The following is a 20,765-nucleotide window of genomic DNA, read 5'->3' as shown; positions in this document are numbered from 1 at the left end:
AACATGATCCCTGAAGACAGACTTGTCAGCACAGGCCCCTGGTCCCCAAAGGCCCCCGGACTTAACATAGTGTGACTTTTATTTATGGAGCACACTAAAAAGTAAAGTGTATGCTGACAATCCTTGCACAATAGACAGTCTTGAACAGAACATTACAACAGAAATTAAGAACTTCACACCTGCAGAATTACAGTGTGTAGTTGGTAACACCAGCACATGAAATCAGCATGCCTGGATGCCCATGGCCACCACTTCCAGTGTTTCTGATAAACAGGTAACTACATGTTTTTTAACATTACTATTATCTGTTCTTTTTTAGTTATTTCATTGTTACTTGAATCTCAGGCATAAGGTGTACTGGTTTTATGTGGGATACTCTGTATAACCAAGGCATCACTAAAAATCATGGACATACATATGGCTAGTTGCAAATTTTCTGCTTTGGTATTCATTTGTGTCACTGTGGTATAGAACACCAATTTTTGACTCCACAGCTTCCACACACTCATCATGTTTTCCATATTCGCCACCAACAGTTTTGGCAGATGCAATCCCACTTTGGGACTACTTTTTGTCAGAATTTCCAGTTTCCGCACTTGTATTGGTGATGTTGACGGACCTTATATTTGTAAAACTATTTTTAACTTCTTACACCATATAACATTCATGCATGGAATATATAATGCTCTAGCAAAGCACACATATCTCACTGGCTAGGACATAAGTACAATAATGGCATACATTATGTATTACAAGATAAACAAGGGAGAGCCTGGTGCAGAAATTTTCAAAAAATATAAAATACTTACTATCCACTCTATGTACGTCCTGCAGACAATGATATTTGTGAAACCAAGTACAGAACATAATGCAATTAATATTTATGTACACAATGACAACAGACAGGGAAGGGAAACTTCCACAGAAGTAATAAAAAAGCTGTAAACTGCAGTACACACACAATAGGAACAATTTTTTTACAACAGATCCACATGATCTTAAGATAGCTAATCTAAATACCTTAAAGAATAAACTGAAGCATTTAGTAACAAAGAAATGCTGTGAGTCTCCTTGCAAAGGTATTAGTGCAAATAGCATTAAGTTTGTTTTTGTAACAAAAAACTGATAATTTTCAATCTTCACTTTTTATATCAATTTATGCATTTGTCTTTCATTGCTGAGAGAAGTGCAATAATTAGTACAACCTTGTATCTCAATGTACATGTGAACTACAACCATGACATGCCTGAAACCTGACTGTTATACAGACAGAAAATAAATAAGTAATGGTAATCATACCTCCCTGAATACATGTGAACAGAATTTTTCCATGTCACTTCCCTCCATGAGATAAATATTTCTTACAACGGAGAGCTGAACTGCAATGTTGTATTCAGAATGCAATATATTTTTCACTAGTGAACACGCAGTACCATGTTTCTCATAAATGAAGTAGCTGAATACAGATTCCAACAACGGTTTTACAGGGAAACATCCAGAGGACAGTTTCTGTATAACCCTGTAATTAAAGGAATTTTATATGTTGTTACACAGCACAAAAATATAAGAACAAACTGTATCAACAACATGCCTAAAACATAAGGGAAATTAGTGTTACCCTAAGATCAATTCTAATATTTTGTTAACCACAAAGAAAACAACTTCACTTAATAGCACTGGCTTCACTGCTTATAATTCATTTATACTACAATTAGTCTTCCTACAATCAAATGAAGTTAATAACTGTACAGTTACCAACTAGACATTCTGCTTTAGCAGAGCAATCAATAAATGGAAAATCTGGGATGGAACAACAATATGAATTAGGATAGATAGCTACTCACCATGAAGATGATACGTTGAATTGCAGACAGGCACGACGAAAATACTGTTGCACATAAGCTTTCAGCCAAACCCTTCTTCAGAAAGAAAAACATTCACACAGCCAGACTGCAACTGATAACGCATCAAACAGGAGCAACAATCTGGAGTGGATCAGGGAAGGGAGAGGGACAGCAGAGTATAGGTGGGGGAAGAGCAATCAGCAGTGGCCGGCAGAGCGTGCAGGGACTAGATGTGGTAGGACAGGACTGCCAGGTGCAGTGTCGAGAGGCTATGGGGAAGTGACAGGGTGGAAAACAGAGTACAAAGGAGAAGAGCAGAGAAGGGAAAAAGAGTGGTGAGTGCACCAGCAGAGAGCAGCACACAATGAGGGTGGGGGGAGGAAAACTATGAGGAGACAGGACAGAGGACATGGAAATAATTGGGTGGAGGGTGTGGAGACAGTAGGTTACTGTAGGTTGAGGTTGGGATGATTTCAGGATTCAAGAACTTGTTGTAAGGATAAAACTCCCATCCGAGCAGTTCAGAAAAGCTGGCAGTGAAGGGGAGGATCAAGACGGCCTGGTTGTGAAGCTGCCACTGAAATCAAGCATGTTATATTCAGATGCATGTTGTCCCACAGGGTGGGAGGACACTTTGCTCTTAGCCAGAGTTTGGTGGTGACCATTCATCTTTGTGTACAGCTGGTTGGTAGTCATAAAAATATAGAAAGGTTGGTTGGTTGGTTTGTGGGATTAAAGGGACCAGACTGCTACGGTCATCGGTCCCTTTTCCCAAAACTTGAAAACACCCACACAGAATAAAATCAACAATGGAAAAGATGACAGACGACACAGGACAAGAAAGACTTAGACAGAGACCAGACAAAAGGAATTAAAAGCACACAGAGTTGGCCGACCATAGAGACAAAAAGGGAAAAGCCAACCACCGAGAGACACAGTAAAAACTCAGTCCTAAACCGTAGGCCAAAGGCCAGATTCAACACAAAAAAGGGACAAACACTTAGATTAAGTGATAAAAGCCCCCTGCCCGAATAAAACGCAAAACTAAGCCTGCCATGGCAGTGTCATCTGTTAAAAGGGCAGGGAGCGTATCTGGCAGCGCAAATGTCTGCCTGAGCACAGCTAAAAGGGGACAGGCCAACAAAATGTGGACCACCGTCAAAGCCGCCCCGCTGTGACAGAGGCAGGTCCTCACGGCTCAGTAAATATCTGTGCGTCAGCCGGGTGTGGCCAATGTGGAGCCGACAAAGGGCAACAGAGTCCCTGCGAGTGGCTCGCATGGATGACCGCCACACAGTCGTCGTCTCCTTGGTAGCAAGGAGTTTATTGGGTGTGGTCAGATCGCGCCATTCAGCGTCCCAAAGCGCGAAAACTTTGTGGCGTAAGACTGCCCGCAAATCAGTCTCCGGGAGGCCAATGTCCAGAGTTTGTTCACTGGTGGCCTGTTTGACCAGGCGGTCAACATGTTCATTACCCGGGATGCCGACATGACCAGGGGTCCACACAAAGACCATAGAGCAGCCGCAACGGGTAAGAGTATGGAGGGACTCCTGGACAGCCATCACCAGACGAGAGAGAGGGAAGCCCTGGTCAATAGCTCGTAAACTGCTCAGGGAGTCACTACAGATAACGAAGGACTCACCTGAGCAGGAGCAGATATACTCTAGGGCACGAAAGATGGTGACCAGCTCAGCAGTGAAAATGCTGCAGCCAGCTGGCAATGAGCGTTGTTCGTAATGGTCCCCTAGAGTGAGAGCATAACCGACACGACCAGCAACCATCAAACCGACAGTGTAAACAACGCCAGAGCCCGGATACATGGCAAGGATGGAAAGAAAGCAGCGGTGGAAGGCCTCTGGAGGGAGTGAGTTCTTCAGGCTCTGTGCCAATTCAAGCCGAAGGCAAGGGTGGGGCACACACCACGGGGGTGTACGCAGGGGGGACTGGAAAGGAGGTGGAAGAGGAAAAACCCCAAGCCCGGCGAGAAGCTCTCCGACGAGGACCGTGATCGTACAACCCGACCAGGGCCGACGTTCTGGGAGATGGACGACCGACTGAGGGAATAGCAGACAATAATTTGGATGCCCGGGCATGCTACAAACAGGTGTAGCATAAGCGGCCAGAGAACGTTGGTGCCGTAACCGCAGTGGAGGGACACCTGCCTCCACAAGTATGCCGTTCACAGGGCTGGTCCGGAAAGCACCAGTGGCAAGTCTGATTCCGCTGTGAACGATTGGGTCCAGCACTCGCAATGCAGAAGGGGATGCTGAACCATAAGCCAGGCTCCCATAATCCAGACAGGACTGGATTAACGCCTGGTAGAGCCGTAAGAGGGTAGATCGGTCGGCGCCCCAGCTGGTGTGGCTCAAGCATCGCAGAGCATTAAGATGCCGCGAACAACTGTTTAAGCTACCGAATATGTGGAAGATCCAGAAACCGATGTGTCTTCACCACAGCAAGAGGTTTGCCGTCAAGATAAAGCCGCGGCTCAGGGTGAACAGTGTGTCGCCGGCAGAAATGCATAACGCAGGTCTTGGCAGCCTAAAACTGGAAGCCATGCGCTACAGCCCAAGACTGCGCCTTGTGGATAGCGCCCTGCAGCTGATGTTCAGCGGCTGCAATGCCAATGGAACTACAGTAGAGGTACTAGTCGTAAGCATACAAGGAAGCTGAGACAGACGTTCCCACCGCCGCAGCGAGCCCGTTAATTGCAATTAAAAACAGGCAGACACTTAAGACAGACCCCTGCGGTACCCTGTTCTCCTGAACTCAGGGGAACTATGGGTGGCCGTGACTTGCACGCGGAAGGTACGATGCGACAGAAAATTTTGTATGAAAATCAGCAGCGGACCCCGAAGACCCCAACCATGAAGCGTAGAGAGGATGTGATGGCACCATGTCGTATTGTACGCCTTCCGCATGTCAAAAAAGACAGCGACGAGGTCTGACGGCGGGCAAAGGCTGTACGGATGGCTGACTCCAGGCTCACCAGACTGTCGGCGGCAGAGCGGCCTTTACGGAACCCACCCTGAGACAGAGCTAGAAGGCCCCGAGACTCGAGTACCCAACTCAACCACCGGCTCACCAAGCGTTCAATCAACTTGCAAAGAACGTTGGTGAGGCTAATGGGGCGGTAGCTGTCCACCTCCAATGAGTTCTTGCCAGGTTTCAAAATGGGGATAACAATGTTTTCCCGCCATTGCGACGGAAACTCACCCTCGACTCAGATACGGTTGTAAAGGGCGAGGAGGCGTCGCTGGGAGTCCGCTGAGAGGTGTTTCAGCATCTGACAGTGGATGCGATCTGGCCCAGAAGCTGTATCAGGACAAGCGGCTAGGGCACTGTGGAGTTCCCAATCACTGAATGGAACATTGTAGGATTCAGAATGGCAGGTGTGAAATGAAAGGCTCCGACGTTCCACCCGGTCTTTAATGGAGAGGAAGGCCGGTGGGTAATTCGCAGAAGCGGAACTCAGAGCAAAATGCTCTGCCAAGCGGTCTGCAATTACGTCGGAATCAGCAAAAACTGCTCCATTCAGTGACAGCGCAGGGACGCTGACAGGGGTCCGATAGCCATAGAGGCGCCTAATCTTGGCCCAAACCTGCGACGGAGAGATATAGAGGCCAATGGTGGAGACATACCGTCCTCAGCACTCCTGCTTGTGTTGGCGAATAAGGCGGCGGGCCCGTGCACGCAGCTGTTTAAAGGCGATGAGGTATTCTATTGAGGGATGTCACTTGTGATGCTGGAGCGCCCGCCGGCGATCTTTAATCATCTCGGCGATCGCAGGTGACCACCAAGACACAGTCCTCCACCGAGGGGACCCAGAAGAATGGGGAATGGCAGATTCTGCAGCAGTAACGATGCCGGTGGTGACCAAGTGAACCACCGCATCAATGGCTTGATTACAAATAGGTGCAATAGTGGCCATGGAGGAGAACAAGTCCCAGTCAGCCTTATTCATGGCCCATCCGCAAGGGCGCCCAGAAGAGAGACGCTGTGGCAGTGACAGAAAGTGGTCACTACCACACAGGTCATCATGCACACTCGTTGGACAGATGGTAAGAGGCTAGGGCTGCAGATTGAAAGGTCGATGGCGGAGTAAGTGCCATGTGCCACACTGAAACGTGTGAAGGCACCATCATTTAAAATGGAAAGGTCAAGCTGTGTCAATACATGCTCAACGGTGGCACCTCAACCTGTTGCCACTGACCCACCCCACAGAGGGTTATGGGCGTTGAAGTCGCCCAGTAACAGGAAAGGTGGCGGCAATTGGGCTATCAGCGCAGCCAAGACATGCTGCGGGGCATCACCATCCGGTGGAAGACTGCAGACAGTAACAGTCTGTGGCGTCCACACCCGAACAGCGACAGCCTCTAAAGGTGTTTGTAGAGGAACAGACTCACTGTGAAGAGAGTGAAGGACATCGATGCAGACGCCACCAGATATCCTTTCATAATCTGCCCGGTTCTTATAATAACCCCGATAGCCACGGAGGGCGGGGGTTCGCATCGCTGGAAACCCAGTTTCTTGAAGAGCAATGCAGAAGAAAGGGTGAAGGCTGAGAAGTTGTTGGAGCTCAGCAAGATGGTGGAAGAAACTGCCGCAGTTCCACTGGAGGATGACATTGTCCATGGCTGAGAAAGGCGTGAAAGGACTGGGGAGGCAGATTATGCCGCTGGGTCACTTGCTGCCACTGGTTCAGTACCCGCGCGAGTGACATTCATTGCATCCGAGGGTCCAGCGAGATCCAGGTGTTCGGAAGATGCCAGAATCTCGACCTCATCCTCAGACGCTGAGCTTGTACAAAGCGGTGGGACAGGTGCCACCGCAATGTCAGGATTCTTGGGAACCTTTTTCTTTTTCTGCTTCTTGCGTATTGCCTTCGGTGGTTCAGGCTGGGAGGGCTTCACTGGGTCAGTCTCAGGGACGGACGACGACCATGAGGCCCTACGACCAGCGACCGGTGGTTGTCTCAGCCACTTGCGGGTGTCCGCTTTTCTGCTGGACAGAACTTGCGAAGGGAGGTCCCCAACGGACCCGTTCCTGGCGAGAGGAGCCTAAAGAGGTCTTACGCATCTCCGGCTGGGAAGTGGGAACGGATGTCCCCGATGGGTAGGGGTGGGAGTGTTGCTACTTAAGTAGATGGAGCAGGAGCAACAGGGAGTGAAGTAACCCCCAACAATCAAGGGGGCCGGTGGATGCTGACGAATCAGAGCCAACCGTACGTGACGACATGGGCGATGAGAGAACCACTGTTGCAGCAGTAGCATAGGTTGACGTCATTGGCACAGGATGTAGCCTCTCATATTTCTGCTTGGCCTCAGTGTAGGTCAGGCGGTCCAGGGTCTTATATTCCACGATCTTCCATTCTTTCTGGAATACCCGGCAGTCCGGCGAGCAGGGGGAATGGTGTTCTCCGCAGTTAACACAGATGGGAGGCGGGGCACATGGAGTATTGGGATGCGAAGGACGTCCACAATCTCGACACGTGATACCGGAAGTACATCGGGATGACATATGCCCAAACTTCCAGCATTTAAAACATCACATCGGAGGAGGGATATATGGCTTCACATCACAGCGGTAAACCATCACCCTGACCTTTTCGGGTAAGACATCACCCTCGAAGGCCAAGATGAAGGCACCGGTGGCTACCTAATTATCCCTCGGACCCCGTTGGACGCGCCGGATGAAGTGAACACCTCGTTGTTCTAGGTTGGCGTGTAGTTCATCGTCTGACTGCACAAGTAGATCCCTGTGGAATATAATACCCTGAACCATGTTTAGACTCTTATCGGGTGAGATGGTAACTGAAACATCCCCCAACTTGTCACAAGAGAGCAACCTCTGTGACTGGGCAGAGGATGCTGTTTTGGTTATAACTGAACCAGAGCGCATTTTGGACAAGCCCTCTACCTCCCCGAACTAGTCCTCTATATGCTCCACAAAAAACTTGGGCTTGGTCGGCATAAATGATTCACCATCAACTCATGTACAGACGAGGTACCGGGTTGAATAATCTGCACTGCCATCTTTCGCCATACGTTCCTCCCATGGAGTGGCCAGGAAGGGAAATGATCTCTGATCATATTTCTTGCCATTGAGGTTAGACCTCGATCGCTTAGAGACTGCTGGTGGAGGCCCACAAGCGAGAGATGATATACCACGCTTCATTGCGGGTCATCCGCCCTGATGCCACCCACTCCGACCAGGGGCTCTCCCACGGGCACCACCCAGCCACAGCGAAGACCACCTGGCAGGATGGCCCTTGCCGGGAGTCCTGATGCCCCAGAGGGATAGGCACCTACTCCTCGGCATACGTGGGGAGGTAGCAGCTCAGGCATCAGCAGTGCAATCCCTGTGTAGTCAGTGTGCTACCACCAAGAGGGTACACGACGACCCCCCCCCCCCACAACGGACTGACTACCGTGCTGGATGTCAGGTGTCAAATATCCATGAATATCATGAGGGCAAATATGGAAGTGCACAATGGAGGGAATGTATGCTACCCAGAACACACTGCAGCTGATGTGGCCGGAAGCTCGGTGTTAAGTCCAACTCCATGACAATATCGGGTGTGCCAGATCTTAGGACAAGATGGATATAGAAAGCACCACGTAAGGTGTCCTTCCCCAAATGGTACGCACTAATGGAAAATTTTGAAACAGAGTGGTCAAACCCTTTAGGGGACTATCACATTAAAGGCCGAAACAGTTGAGACTCCTTTTAGTTGCCTCTTACGACAGGCAGGAATACCGCGGGCCTATTCTTACCCCTGAACCCGCAGGGGGGGAAATATAGAAAGCCAAGCAATGATTGCAGCAGAGCTGATACACGATATGGCTGCTTTCTAAGTTGACCTGGGGTAGGTTAAGCCTTTGACAGGACTGGAACAGGTGCTGAGTGGGTGAACTGGGCAAGTCTTTCATCTAGCTCTTCCACAGGGATGTGATCCCTACCTCATTCTTCATACACCTCCCCTCTACATTTTCTGAACTGCACAGAGGGGAGTTATCCACAAAACACATTCTCTGCAGGTACCCTATTGCTCCTTCACCCTCCACCCAACAGTTTCTGCCCCCTGTTCTGTCATCTCGCAATTCAACTACCATCACCCTCATTGTGCACTGCTTGGTGCAGTGCATCCACCAGTCTTTCTCCCTTCTCTTCAGCTCTCCTTTCCACTCTCCATCCCCCCCCCCCCCCCCCACCCACCCACCCCTCAACTCTTATTCACTCATGGTCTCCTGACACTGCGTCAGGCAGCACTGTCCTGCTACCATTAGTCCCTGCACGCACCACCCAGCAGCACTGATTCCTCGTCCCTGATCTGTTCCCTGCTTTCCCTCAATCTTCCCTGCCCCACTCCGGATTACTGCTCTCATTCGACCCGTTTTAGTTACATTCTGTACAGAGCCGCCAGAGAAAGCAGTCGTGTGTGAGGTTTGCTTGCTTGTGTGAATGTATGTGCATTTTCTTTTGTGAAGAAGGCTCTGGCACAAAACTTCTATCAACAGTGTTTTCGTCACATCTGTCTGCAACTCAATGTCATCTTTATGGTGAGTAGCAATCTATTCTTTTCATAATATTGTTTGAATTACGATAGAGTGCCACTCACCATGTACAAGAAGCATGGGGTGGCAAACAAGAACATTTAAAAATAGACTATGTGATGTTAATCAGATGTTAATTGGCAGCTTAGTAGTTACACGGTGGACTATGGATCCACATATCTTCGACTGAATGCCTGGTAAGTACTGATGATTCTTTTAATCCCGTTCTTCCCCCCCCCCCCCCCTTTCAGTCTGTGGTGACAGGGTGATAGTCTCTTTATCACTGAATGACAATGGCCTTAAAACATATTAACTATTAGAAGATTAGTCTGCATAGGAACCCACCTAAATCCATTGCCAACTATCTGTTACATGTACGTTTGCATCATGCTCAGCAAACAGCTGAAAGCCTATTGTGATAAGATGCCACACTTGGCAGTGGTTTGCATTTGATGTCAACCTTGCTGCAACACTTAATGGCAAACACCAGGTGCGGGTCAATTACCAGCTACCAAGTGACTACTGATCATAAGGAAAATATGGCTGTATTAAGCCTGAAATGCTGCTTGCTCATTTCCTAACTTTCTAGGCCACTATGGTGGACAGCATTTAGTGTTCAAGAGCCGTAAGCACTGACAATTACATCTACTTTTTTATTTACTTATGCATTTATTTATTTATTTTTGTTTTACATTTTATTTCTTTATGTTTTATTTTTGTATACTCTGACTATTCCGATGTTTGTGCCGAGGACGATAATTAGTTCCAATGAGCTCACTGGGTGTTCTCTGAAAGAGTGAGCCAATTCTTGGACTTAATTGATAAACAATCTAAGTTGACATTTTGTTCTGACAAAAATACTGTGCAGCAATTAGAATAAGAACAAGAGAACATCTGCTGAAACTGACTGAAAGAAATCAGCCTCCGATACCAATATGCAAGATACTATTAAAATTACAATTTTTGCTACAGAATGATTTCCAGAAACAAATAGAAAGAGTACTCCTCCTGCTTGTTTTCCTCCATCTTCAGAACATGAAACCTCCATATATAAATACTGTGTATCTATGATGTACAATTAATACCTGAAAGTGAAGTGCAACCATCATATAAATAGCCAATTAGTTGTGATGTCAAGTGTGTCTCCTACTAATTTAGATCATAACTGATCATCGTTCAGTTAATCAAAGTTTAGTGTTCCACAACAATCCAAATTTGTGAACTGGGTTCATATTCCGATCTAAGGCGAAATTTGATGTTCAGTTAGTGACATCAATACAAACATCCTTTAGCTGTTACATTAATATATGAAATTTCTATGACATTTTAGACAAATGTTACATCATCAAAGTGATCTCTCATTTACACATAGTATACACTTCCATTTCTTAATGTTATATTTGTACTGAAAACAAATATTTTGACATCTGAGAGCTGACACAAATAATATTCCTGCTTGCTATAAAAAGTGCTAGACTTTGTGCAAAGATAGACAAACGAAAATTTATATAAAATGTTTCTGAAATAATCAACCTTTCAGGCAGGGACAAAACAAACATAAATTACAACATTCTCTCTCTCTCTCTCTCTCTCTCTCTCTCTGTGTGTGCATGTGGCGCGCGTGCGTGTGCGCGGGTGTGCGCGCACGTACGTGTGCATGTGTGTGTGTGCGCGCACGTGTGCGTGTGGGCAGCACAAATGCATGCCATTAATACTCACTTATCGAAGAGTTCTTGCTCTTCCATTTGACCTATGTCTTGCCACTCAAGCTTATCTTCCCCATGGAACAAGTTTTTCACTATTTTGCCCAATATTGGATAATCAAGTAATGGTCTCTCTTCTGAAAGATTCAATCCCTTCTGTTGTGGAATGCTGGCATCCTCAACACTGACATGTGCTAGTGTCAGTGAAGTATGGTCTTCACTGGTATTTCTCTTGCCATTTGTTTGTTCATGTTCATCTTCATCATTAAAATGTGAGTGATTATCTAAAATTTTCTGTTTCTGTTCATCAACAGGTAGCTCCTTAATTATGGCAATTAAAAATTCTTTGTATAAAGAACCTGAAGAAGGAAAAAACAGAAATGAGATGTTTTAAGAACAAGTATTTCCTTCTTTGAACTATAGGTTGGAACAAAAGCATGTACTACACTTCTAATAAACAGGTTGAGTCAAAAAGGAGTTTACAGCTTTGGAATGATATAGAACGTTATTGAGATAACTCACAGAGTTGATAGACGTGTAATTTTGTAGCAAACAGCCTCAAGTTTTACATAAAAGTGTCAAGTGTTATTTTGGTTCAATGTGACTACCATTTGTGATGCAGAAAACATCACACTGGTAACTAATTTCTTCCCACACTCGTTGCAGCAAATCAGGCGTAACTTGTGCAACAGCAGTGTAGATTTGATTTTTCAGGTTGGCTAAACTGTTTGGTAGGGGAAGAACATACATAGAGTTTTTAATGAAACCCCAGAGAAAGAAACCCAATGGGGTCACGTCTGGGGAGCAAGGTGGCCTTTCACAGCCAATCTGCTGACCTGTCTCAACAAAGATCTTGTGCCAAGAGTAAACTGTAGGTCCGCTTGGAGGTTCTTTAGCATATTTAGTGCAAAATTTACACTGAACAGTTGTTTCACAGTTTGTTTCATGAAACCAAAATACATAGTGAGCAGACTCCACACCAGTGGTAATATCCATTTTAACAGTGCACTACGCAGGCGCTCCTGCTGGTAGAATGGGATATTAACACACTACATTAGTCAAAATTGCTACAAAATGACACAGCTGCCAATTCTGTAAGTTATCTCCATAAATTTCCACATCATGCCAAAGTTGAAAAGTCCTTTCTGACTTACTGTGCACACAGGCTTGATCAAGGTCCAAATGGTGTGATTCGTTGTCCAATAATTTTTACAGATGTGATTCAATTATAAGATACTGATTTTTTATAGTAACTGACCATTTAAAAACGAGCATATCGTTTATAACACAGCCAATACTAACTCAAATATCCAGAATGGAGGTAGGTAGCAGGACTGCCAATCTTAGCATACTTTCAAACATCATAGCTGTGTAACGGAAACTTCAATAAATTTCTGTTTGGTGCCACATGAAAGATTTAAATTGTATCTCCTTTATAGGGGTATTAACACACACACACACACACACACACACACACACACACACACACACACACACACAGAGAGAGAGAGAGAGAGAGAGAGAGAGAGTGTGTGTGTGTGTGTGTGTGTGTGTGTGTGTGTGTGTGTGTGTGTGTGTGTGTGCGCGCGCGCGCGCGCGCAGTGAAGGGGGTAGGGGGTGGGGGATGGGGGGTGGGGTGCACCAAGAAGGAATTATTCTAATCAGATAGAAATCTGTTGATATGATGTACAAATTACTACAATTTCAGAAAAAATGTATGAGTTATTGAAGAAAAAGAGCTTCGTAAACTGATCACGTCAAAAACACGTGGGTCCACCTCTCGCCCTTATGCAAGAAGTTTTTCTGCTTGGTATTGCTTGTTAAGAGTTGTTGGATGTACTCCAGAGGGTACTGTGTCTGCAGACACATCTTTGCTGATCACTGGGGCTCAACCCAAAGTGGGACTCTTAACTGAAGACAATTCTACTCCAGTAAAGGGATTCCAGGTTGAACATGGATCTGAAGACCCCCTGGACGGGTATGGGATCCCAACCTGACTGTTGTCTGACATACGGAGTGACAACCAGGAGTGATGGTCTGGGGTGCCATTTCTTTTCATAGCAGGACCCATTTGGTTGTAATCCATGGTAGCCTCACATCACAGTGGTACATCAACAATATTCTACATCCGTTTTCTTGCCCTTGATGGCAAGCCATCCTGGGCTTACATTTCAGCAAAATAATGCCCACTCGCACATGGCGAGAGTTTCTACTGCACGTCTTCATGCTTGCCAAACCTTACCTTAGCCAGCAAGGTCACTGACCTCTCCCCAATTGAGAACATTTGGAGCACCATGGGGAGGGCCCTCCAAGCAGCTCATTATATTGACAATCTAACGTATGAGCTAGATAGAATTAGGAATTTTATCCCTCAGGAGGGACTCCAACAAATCTGTTAATAAATGCCAAGCCAAATAATTGCTTGCGTATGGTGCAGAGGTGAGTCAACGCATTACTGACTTGCTCAGTTTGTGAAGCTCTCTCTCTTGAATGAAACATCCAATTTTTGTGACACTGTAACCCATAGTTTGAACATGTACATCACATCCACAGATTCCTTTCCTTTTGGATAATTTGTGTGAGGTGCGTCATCTTTTTTTGTCTTAAGAGTGTGTATGCAAAAACCACTTTTACACTTAATTTGCCTAAGGGTGGTATATTTTGAAATACCAAAGCATTTGAAGAAACATGTCACACCATCATCAAGATGATTCTTTCAACAGATTTTTCCTATGACTCTTACTGACATTCAGACTTCGGAGACATGTGTCAAGTAAGACCCCCCCCCCCCCCCTCAGTACGCAGAGTATATGTGGCAAAATATGTCAGAGATTACTTCAACCAAGGTCTGCAGTACAAACTGTTCCTTGGTGTTGGTTGCCTTGTGCTACAAAAAGAATTCCCTAGCTCTGAAAGAAACTTTCATTTCTTTCTTTTACTGAGTTTTTTGTCTCTCCCCGCAAGCTCAAATGTGTTTGTGGTAGCCATCATCATAAACACAGAAACAGAAAAGTTTCTTCTACAATTTGAATTACTTTCTCTTTATAACACAATAATCACTCACTTAGTCTGAACTTCCCATTTCTAATTTGTCATAATTAAAAATACTGTTTGTTTTTTTGTCATTGTCCTCTCCCTTCCCCCCCCCCCCCCTGTCAAAAGTGCAGGGTTTTCCCCAATGCCAAAGTAATGTGGCACATTAACAGCATCAAAACATCCCTTTACAGGCAGTGCAGATGTTCACTTGTCCCAAAAATTATCAGTCCTTTTACTGAATGTCAGCCTGGCAACTATAAACTGAGGAAGAGCATTCTGACAGTTATATAAGTACTGCTATGTTTACCTTGCACTCCCATAAATAATCAAACACAGCACTGACAGAACAGTACATCCTGTACACAGTACAACTTGTATTAAAATATTTCCAGAATGAGATTTTCACTCTGCAGCGGAGTGTGCGCTGATATGAAACTTCCTGGCAGATTAAAACTGTGTGCCCGACCGAGACTCGAAGTCGGGACCTTTGCCTTTCGCGGGCAAGTGCTATACCACATAAGCTACCGAAGCACGACTCACGCCCGGTCCTCACAGTTTTACTTCTGCCAGTATCTCGTCTCCTACCTTCCAAACTTTACAGAAGTTCTCCTGCGAACCTGGCAGAACTAGCACTTCTGAAAGAAAGGATACTGCGGAGACATGGCTTAGCCACAGCCTGGGGGATGTTTCCAGAATGAGATTTTCACTCCGCTGCAGAGTGAAAATCTCATTCTGGAAACATCCCCCAGGCTGTGGCTAAGCCATGTCTCCGCAGTATCCTTTCTTTCAGAAGTGCTAGTTCTGCCAGGTTCACAGGAGAACTTCTGTAAAGTTTGGAAGGTAGGAGACGAGATACTGGCAGAAGTAAAACTGTGAGGACCGGGCGTGAGTCGTGCTTCGGTAGCTCAGATAGTAGAGCACTTGCCCGCGAAAGGCAAAGGTCCTGAGTTCGAGTCTCGGTCGGGCACACAGTTTTAATCTGCCAGGAAGTTTTGTATTAAAATAGTTTTCTAGTGGTTTGTCTGAAGCAAACAACAAAACGCTTTTTGCCATACATATCTGGTTTTTTTGTCCAGTAGACATTAATTCATCGTAACAGCAAGTGGGTTCCTCCCAATCTACAATCTGAATGGGCTGTCCCCTCCTCATTTCCCACCTGCTGAAACCAATCCCTCTTTTCTCCCCAAAGAAATGACAAATAAGTTCCAGATGCTACAATTACTATTTTCTACTTTAATTAGTCCACCTCCATAGTGCAGCGCTAGTGTTACTGCCTACCACACAAGGGGGCCCGGGTTCGATCCCCGGCAGGGGATTGGGTGCTGTGTGTCCATCATCATTTTCATCATCATTGAAATGCAAGTCGCTGAAGTGATGTCATCTAAAGAGACTTGCAATACGGTATTCATTTCCTACTTTAAGTGTTGGCCAGACATTCTATCCTTATGTACTTAACAACAGCTTTTTAATGGTATTTTCCCTTTGATGTAACTGGCATAAATTAGGCAGGTTCTACATTCTAAGATAAAACTCATCATCTGGAACTGTGTTTTGACATTTTACCCTATAATGTCAGAAACCTGAGTACCCACCCACATCCATGAGTACCTGCATTGGTAATGATCTGACCACATACCACCTGCAGTCTCATAGGTAATGCTAAATCAATAAATTGTTGATGGTTACAACAACCAACTAAAAACTGGTTTAAGGCTACTTTTTAAATAAAGTCATCAGTTTCAAATTTTTCACAATTCATCATCAGACAGTTTTTCATGCTTTTATCAAAACCAATTAATTATACATTGGTATCCTGCAAGCTGCCCTAGGATAAACAACAATTCACAATAATAAATGTGTAACCAAATGGGCACACTACACATTTTTGTTGGAATGCAACTTTCTATTTTCACAATTACAAACGTTGCACTGCATTGTGAACTAGTTTCATCCAGAAATGAAACAAATTTGCAATGTGCATCACATGTTCTGATTCGCAAAATACAAAAACAAATATGCACTTTACAAGGTACATGAGTGTCAAAGGCGTTGCAGTGCAATGATTGAATTGCAGCATCTTTGACACTCACGTACCTCGTAAAGTGTGTATCTGTTTCCGAATGTTGCGAATCAGAATGTGTGATGCACACTGAAAATTTGTTTTGTGACTGAATGAATGAAAGTGGTTTACAACACAATTCAATGTTTGTGATTGTGAAAACGCAAACATCCTTGAGATTGTATTTCATTGCAAGAAAACTGCAAGAACAAATGTACCAGATGGACATTTCAAGTAAGTTGCATTCCAACACAAATATAAAATGTGCCCATCTGGTTACACATTTATAATTATGAACTATTATTTATCCTAGGGCAGCTAACAGAAAACCGATGTATAATTTGTTTTGAGAAGGCATGAAAAACTGTCTGATGACAAATTGTGAAAAATTCAAAACCGGTAATGGTACTTTAAATAAAGTAACCTAAAACCAATTCGTGGCTGGTTGCTGTACACGAGCAACAATTTATTTCACGGAACAGCCACAGTCTCCAATTTTCAATGTGCATCACATCGCAACATACAAAAAAATTTCATAATACTGTATCATTTTTCTGGCATCTCTTGATAAAACAGTGACAGTGTTTTATCTTTTTTCCTGTTTACTTGCATCGCTGTGCTGTAATGTTTTAGAAATTACAACTTTAGCCACACGGACTGTTATTAATGTATTTAATTACAATCGCAATTTTGGCCTATAATGATACTACGAAGTGTGTCGATGTGTCACTGTCCTCTTGCCAACCACGTTCCCATATTCCATGCACATAATAAGATAGGAGTCTTCGATATTTATATAAAAAGGACGTAAGTAGTTCATTGAATAATTCCTATCAAATTCATGTCATCTGCACTCTAATTTACACTGTGTGTCCAACAGATGTGGCATCTGACAAATGAGTTATTCTTCAAGTAAAGGAAGTTTCATCCCAATGGCGGCCTTATTTTTTGATCGAAGAGCGAAAAACCAATGGTGTTAAGCAGCGCAAGTAATGGCCAGTATGTTTCACAACAGGAACTCCTCATTTGTTTACAACATTATAACTGTTGAGAAAATCTGGATTTACAGTTTTATTCAGGAACCAAGCATCATTAATTACACGGATCTTTGCTAATAATGTTGCCCAACAAAAGTGAAGAAACTCAGATATGTTGCAAAGAAGTGTGTGGCACCTTTGTTCTTCAAAACTGGTTATGTTGCAACAGTATCTTTGGACAAAAGAGGACAGCTTGTGGCGAGTGAGTCAAAATCAAAGGTTTTTGAAAATCTTCAATGAAAACGTCAAGGAGGAGTGTGGCTTAATCTGCATCATAACAATATATCTGCTCAGAAAGATAACTTCACCAATCAGTTGCTGGTGTTCACAGCAATCAAACTTCTGCCTAACAGACCTAACGTAATCCCATGTGATTTCTTACAGATACCTACAGAGAAACATCACACGTGCAAAAGTGGATTCACCAGTGAAGAATACTGTGATCCAAACTACATTGTAATCTTCACATTTTGTATTTCTCAAAAGTCCATAAAGTCACTTGTCTTAGCACCTGGCCCTGTATTAGACTTGCATTATTTCAAAAATTTAGGGTAATTTAAATCAAATGGTTAGAACTTACACTTCTGCAATACTCAGCAAAAGAATGGGAGAACAGCTTCACCACTAAAGCAAGTAGAACCTGTTAACTATATAGTGTCAAAAGTGGATACATAAGGTTTCTTTTCTTTAATTTGGGTGCTTGCTCTAGGGTTTTGGGATTCATACTTTTTTATTTATGCATGACTTTTAATAGCACTCTAGGAGTTCATTGGAATAGACCAAAATGTGACTGAAATCAAATTAGCCACACACATAAACTGACAAAATTAATTAAGTAGGGTTTTAGAAGAAACAATGAGTGAGATTTCTTTGAGAGTGATACTTCATTTTGCCTCCTATGTGATAATGTTTGTTGACTGTAAGTTCAGCAATATTTGCACAGTAAGAGCACAAAAGAGGCTGAATAAAAGTCACATGAACTGCTCACTTGTTTCAATGTGGATTAGGTAAATTCCATAAACATACAATAAAGCAACATTTGACTGAGTTGTGAGAATATATGCATGACAAATTCATATTACTTCAAATTCTAGATCCGCTGAACATGAACATATATGCCTCCAAGAAATTTGAACACAGATACTGGGTTGCATTCGCACCCAAAAGCAGTTTTTCTCCAAATTCATAACTGAACAAAAATAGTCACTGATCTCCAAAAAGCAAATACTAAACTCAGACTTACCTTTCATGTCACTGAGATGCGAAAAATCACCAATCTTATTCAATTTTTTAAGTAATTCAATGCTTTTCCCAGCATGAAGGACCTTTTCAGCAACATCTTCCAGCAGAGGCAGTGGCTCTATTCCTTTTGATTTAAGACAGTTTATGTAAGGATGCAGTGTGAAGCCTTCCTCCCACATTTCCCATGTTCTATCTATTACATTGTCATTCCTGAGAACCAAGTGAAAATCAATATTTCAGACTCTTCTTACTCAAAACATTTTTTTAAAGATCAACACTGTATATTTAAGTGGCAGAACCTCAAAAGGTAATAAGAACACATCATCTAACTACTTATCAGTATTCAAGCATACTACAAATTCAACACCTGAATCATTCACCTGAACAACACTATAACTAACAGAACGCAAGTTTTACAGGAAAACAAACAAATCTGTTTTATACTTATCTAGCTGGGCTATTTTTATGCAGGCATTGAATATATGGTTAAATGTCATTCTGAGTATTTTTGTGTTATTACACAATTGCTTACATTAGCTTACACAAATAGCTCTATTTTAATTTTCCTCACTGAAAAACATTATATATGCATAATTAGAACTTTGTACCACAACACACTGTTTTTCTATGTTAGTTATTGCAAAAATAAAGACTTTATTTTGAGAAAATACAATGCATCAAAGCACATAATGTTTATTGAACGCAAGCAGCAGCAGCAAAAGATAACAGAAAATTTAATGCCATTCCTGTTGCAATTACACAAATTATGTACAGTCAGCATTACATGTTCAGTCCTCAATCAATGGATTTTGCCAGACAGATCCACTATTCACTTGGTAGCTACTGACAGAATTTAGCTGGTATGCAGACACATCAAGTAAGTCTTTCTACCTGTTTTTTTCATTCACGGAAGTTTATTATACAAGACAGGAAAAGCTGAAATGTTATCTGGAAGCAGATTTATTTTCCCAGTACCTCTAAGCTTCTTTATAATGTTTTGAAAAAACCCATGCTTGCAGGATATTATGACTTTCTTCCCCTTAGTGTAGCAGTGCCTTCATGTGAAATTTGTAGCTTGGTATAGTGAGTTATTGTGAACAAGCCTCTATGAAACCCTTGTCTAGTGCACTAAGATTCATAAAATCCTCGAGTTCTGTCTTGCAGACAAGGAATCCATTGCCAGTGAGTAAAATCATGTTATATGGGTGATATACATGCAAAGGTTGTTTATTGCTCAGTATAGGGGCAAAATATCTGCCACATGGTACAAATCTATGACCTATAACAAGGGCCTTCTGATCTAGAGCTGCGAAATATTTACAAACAAATTTTGAAAAACACTTCAGAGTGAAACTAAACGGAAGAACACAATTATTCAAATGTGCAAATGACATTGCAGTCCTAGTGGAGTAAGAGGAAGAAATGGCAGAAACTGCAACTCAGCAAAGAATTCCAATGAGACTGGACTGTGGACTGATACAGAGAACACTAAATGATTGAAGTATCCACAGAGACCTCTAATAATGCACCTTAACAGGTAGCAAAATGAAACACAGCCAGAGAGTAAGATTTTAAATAAGGAGGCACCTGGTTCAACAGGCTTAAAAAAAAGAAATTAAAGAACATATTGTCAATGAGTCTATAACTTATTTCACTCTGAAGCAGATAATGCCATCAAAAACTCTGTCAATTAAGAACAAACTTGAAGCCTAGAATGCATCAAAAGTACCAGTATTGTTACACAGGACAAAAGCCTTAAGCACTACACAAAAAAGGATGAAGATGAAGAGAACCTGTCAATCTTTGAATAGAAAATCAAGAGAAAAAAAAAATCAAGCCACAAAAAGAGCACCTGGAGGCATAGAAAGAACCAGGAACCATATGATCTGATGAAACAACTGTACATTGTGCAGAAGATGAAAGAGCAAAGAATAATTCTGGCAGGTCATGTTGCTAAGCCAAACACGTGCTGGGTCAAAGATGTGCTTATGGGAAAACCTGATGGTATCCATCCAATTTTGCAGAAGGGCCTTCAGAAGCTGGGTGTCGACGAGAACTGGGTCCAAAGTGCACAATACTGCCATTTATGGACAAACACTGTAATGTCAGTATATGATCTTTAGTTATGTGATCACATATGATATGTGTTGTGGATTGGCAAGAGGGCCAACCCATTAATGTAAGAGGAAGCCGAAAGGCACGCGGTTTAGCTCACACAGGCTGGCGTGAGGTCTGGAACAGGACAAGGAAGTTAGACTAGAAAAAAAGGATGTAGCTGGTGGAATACT

The 20,765-nt window shown here is 43.4% G+C and overlaps 1 protein-coding gene across 1 annotated transcript in view; it reads right to left on the bottom strand.

Annotated features, from left to right (window-relative positions):
* LOC126237479 (gamma-tubulin complex component 5) overlaps positions 1–20,765 on the bottom strand; it is a 134,789-nt gene that overhangs the window by 51,152 nt on the left and 62,872 nt on the right. The window contains exons 9-11 of the mRNA XM_049947622.1: positions 18,479–18,687; positions 11,120–11,462; positions 1,300–1,519 (exon numbers count right to left, since the gene is read on the bottom strand). Coding sequence (XP_049803579.1) covers positions 1,300–1,519; positions 11,120–11,462; positions 18,479–18,687 — 772 coding nt within the window. The remainder of the gene's footprint in view (positions 1–1,299; positions 1,520–11,119; positions 11,463–18,478; positions 18,688–20,765) is intronic.

The sequence above is a fragment of the Schistocerca nitens genome, chromosome 2 (assembly GCF_023898315.1).
Source record: "Schistocerca nitens isolate TAMUIC-IGC-003100 chromosome 2, iqSchNite1.1, whole genome shotgun sequence".
Lineage (NCBI taxonomy): Eukaryota > Metazoa > Arthropoda > Insecta > Orthoptera > Acrididae > Schistocerca > Schistocerca nitens.
The sequence above is the reverse complement of the archived record's forward strand: the minus strand, read 5'-3'. Positions and strand labels throughout refer to the sequence as shown.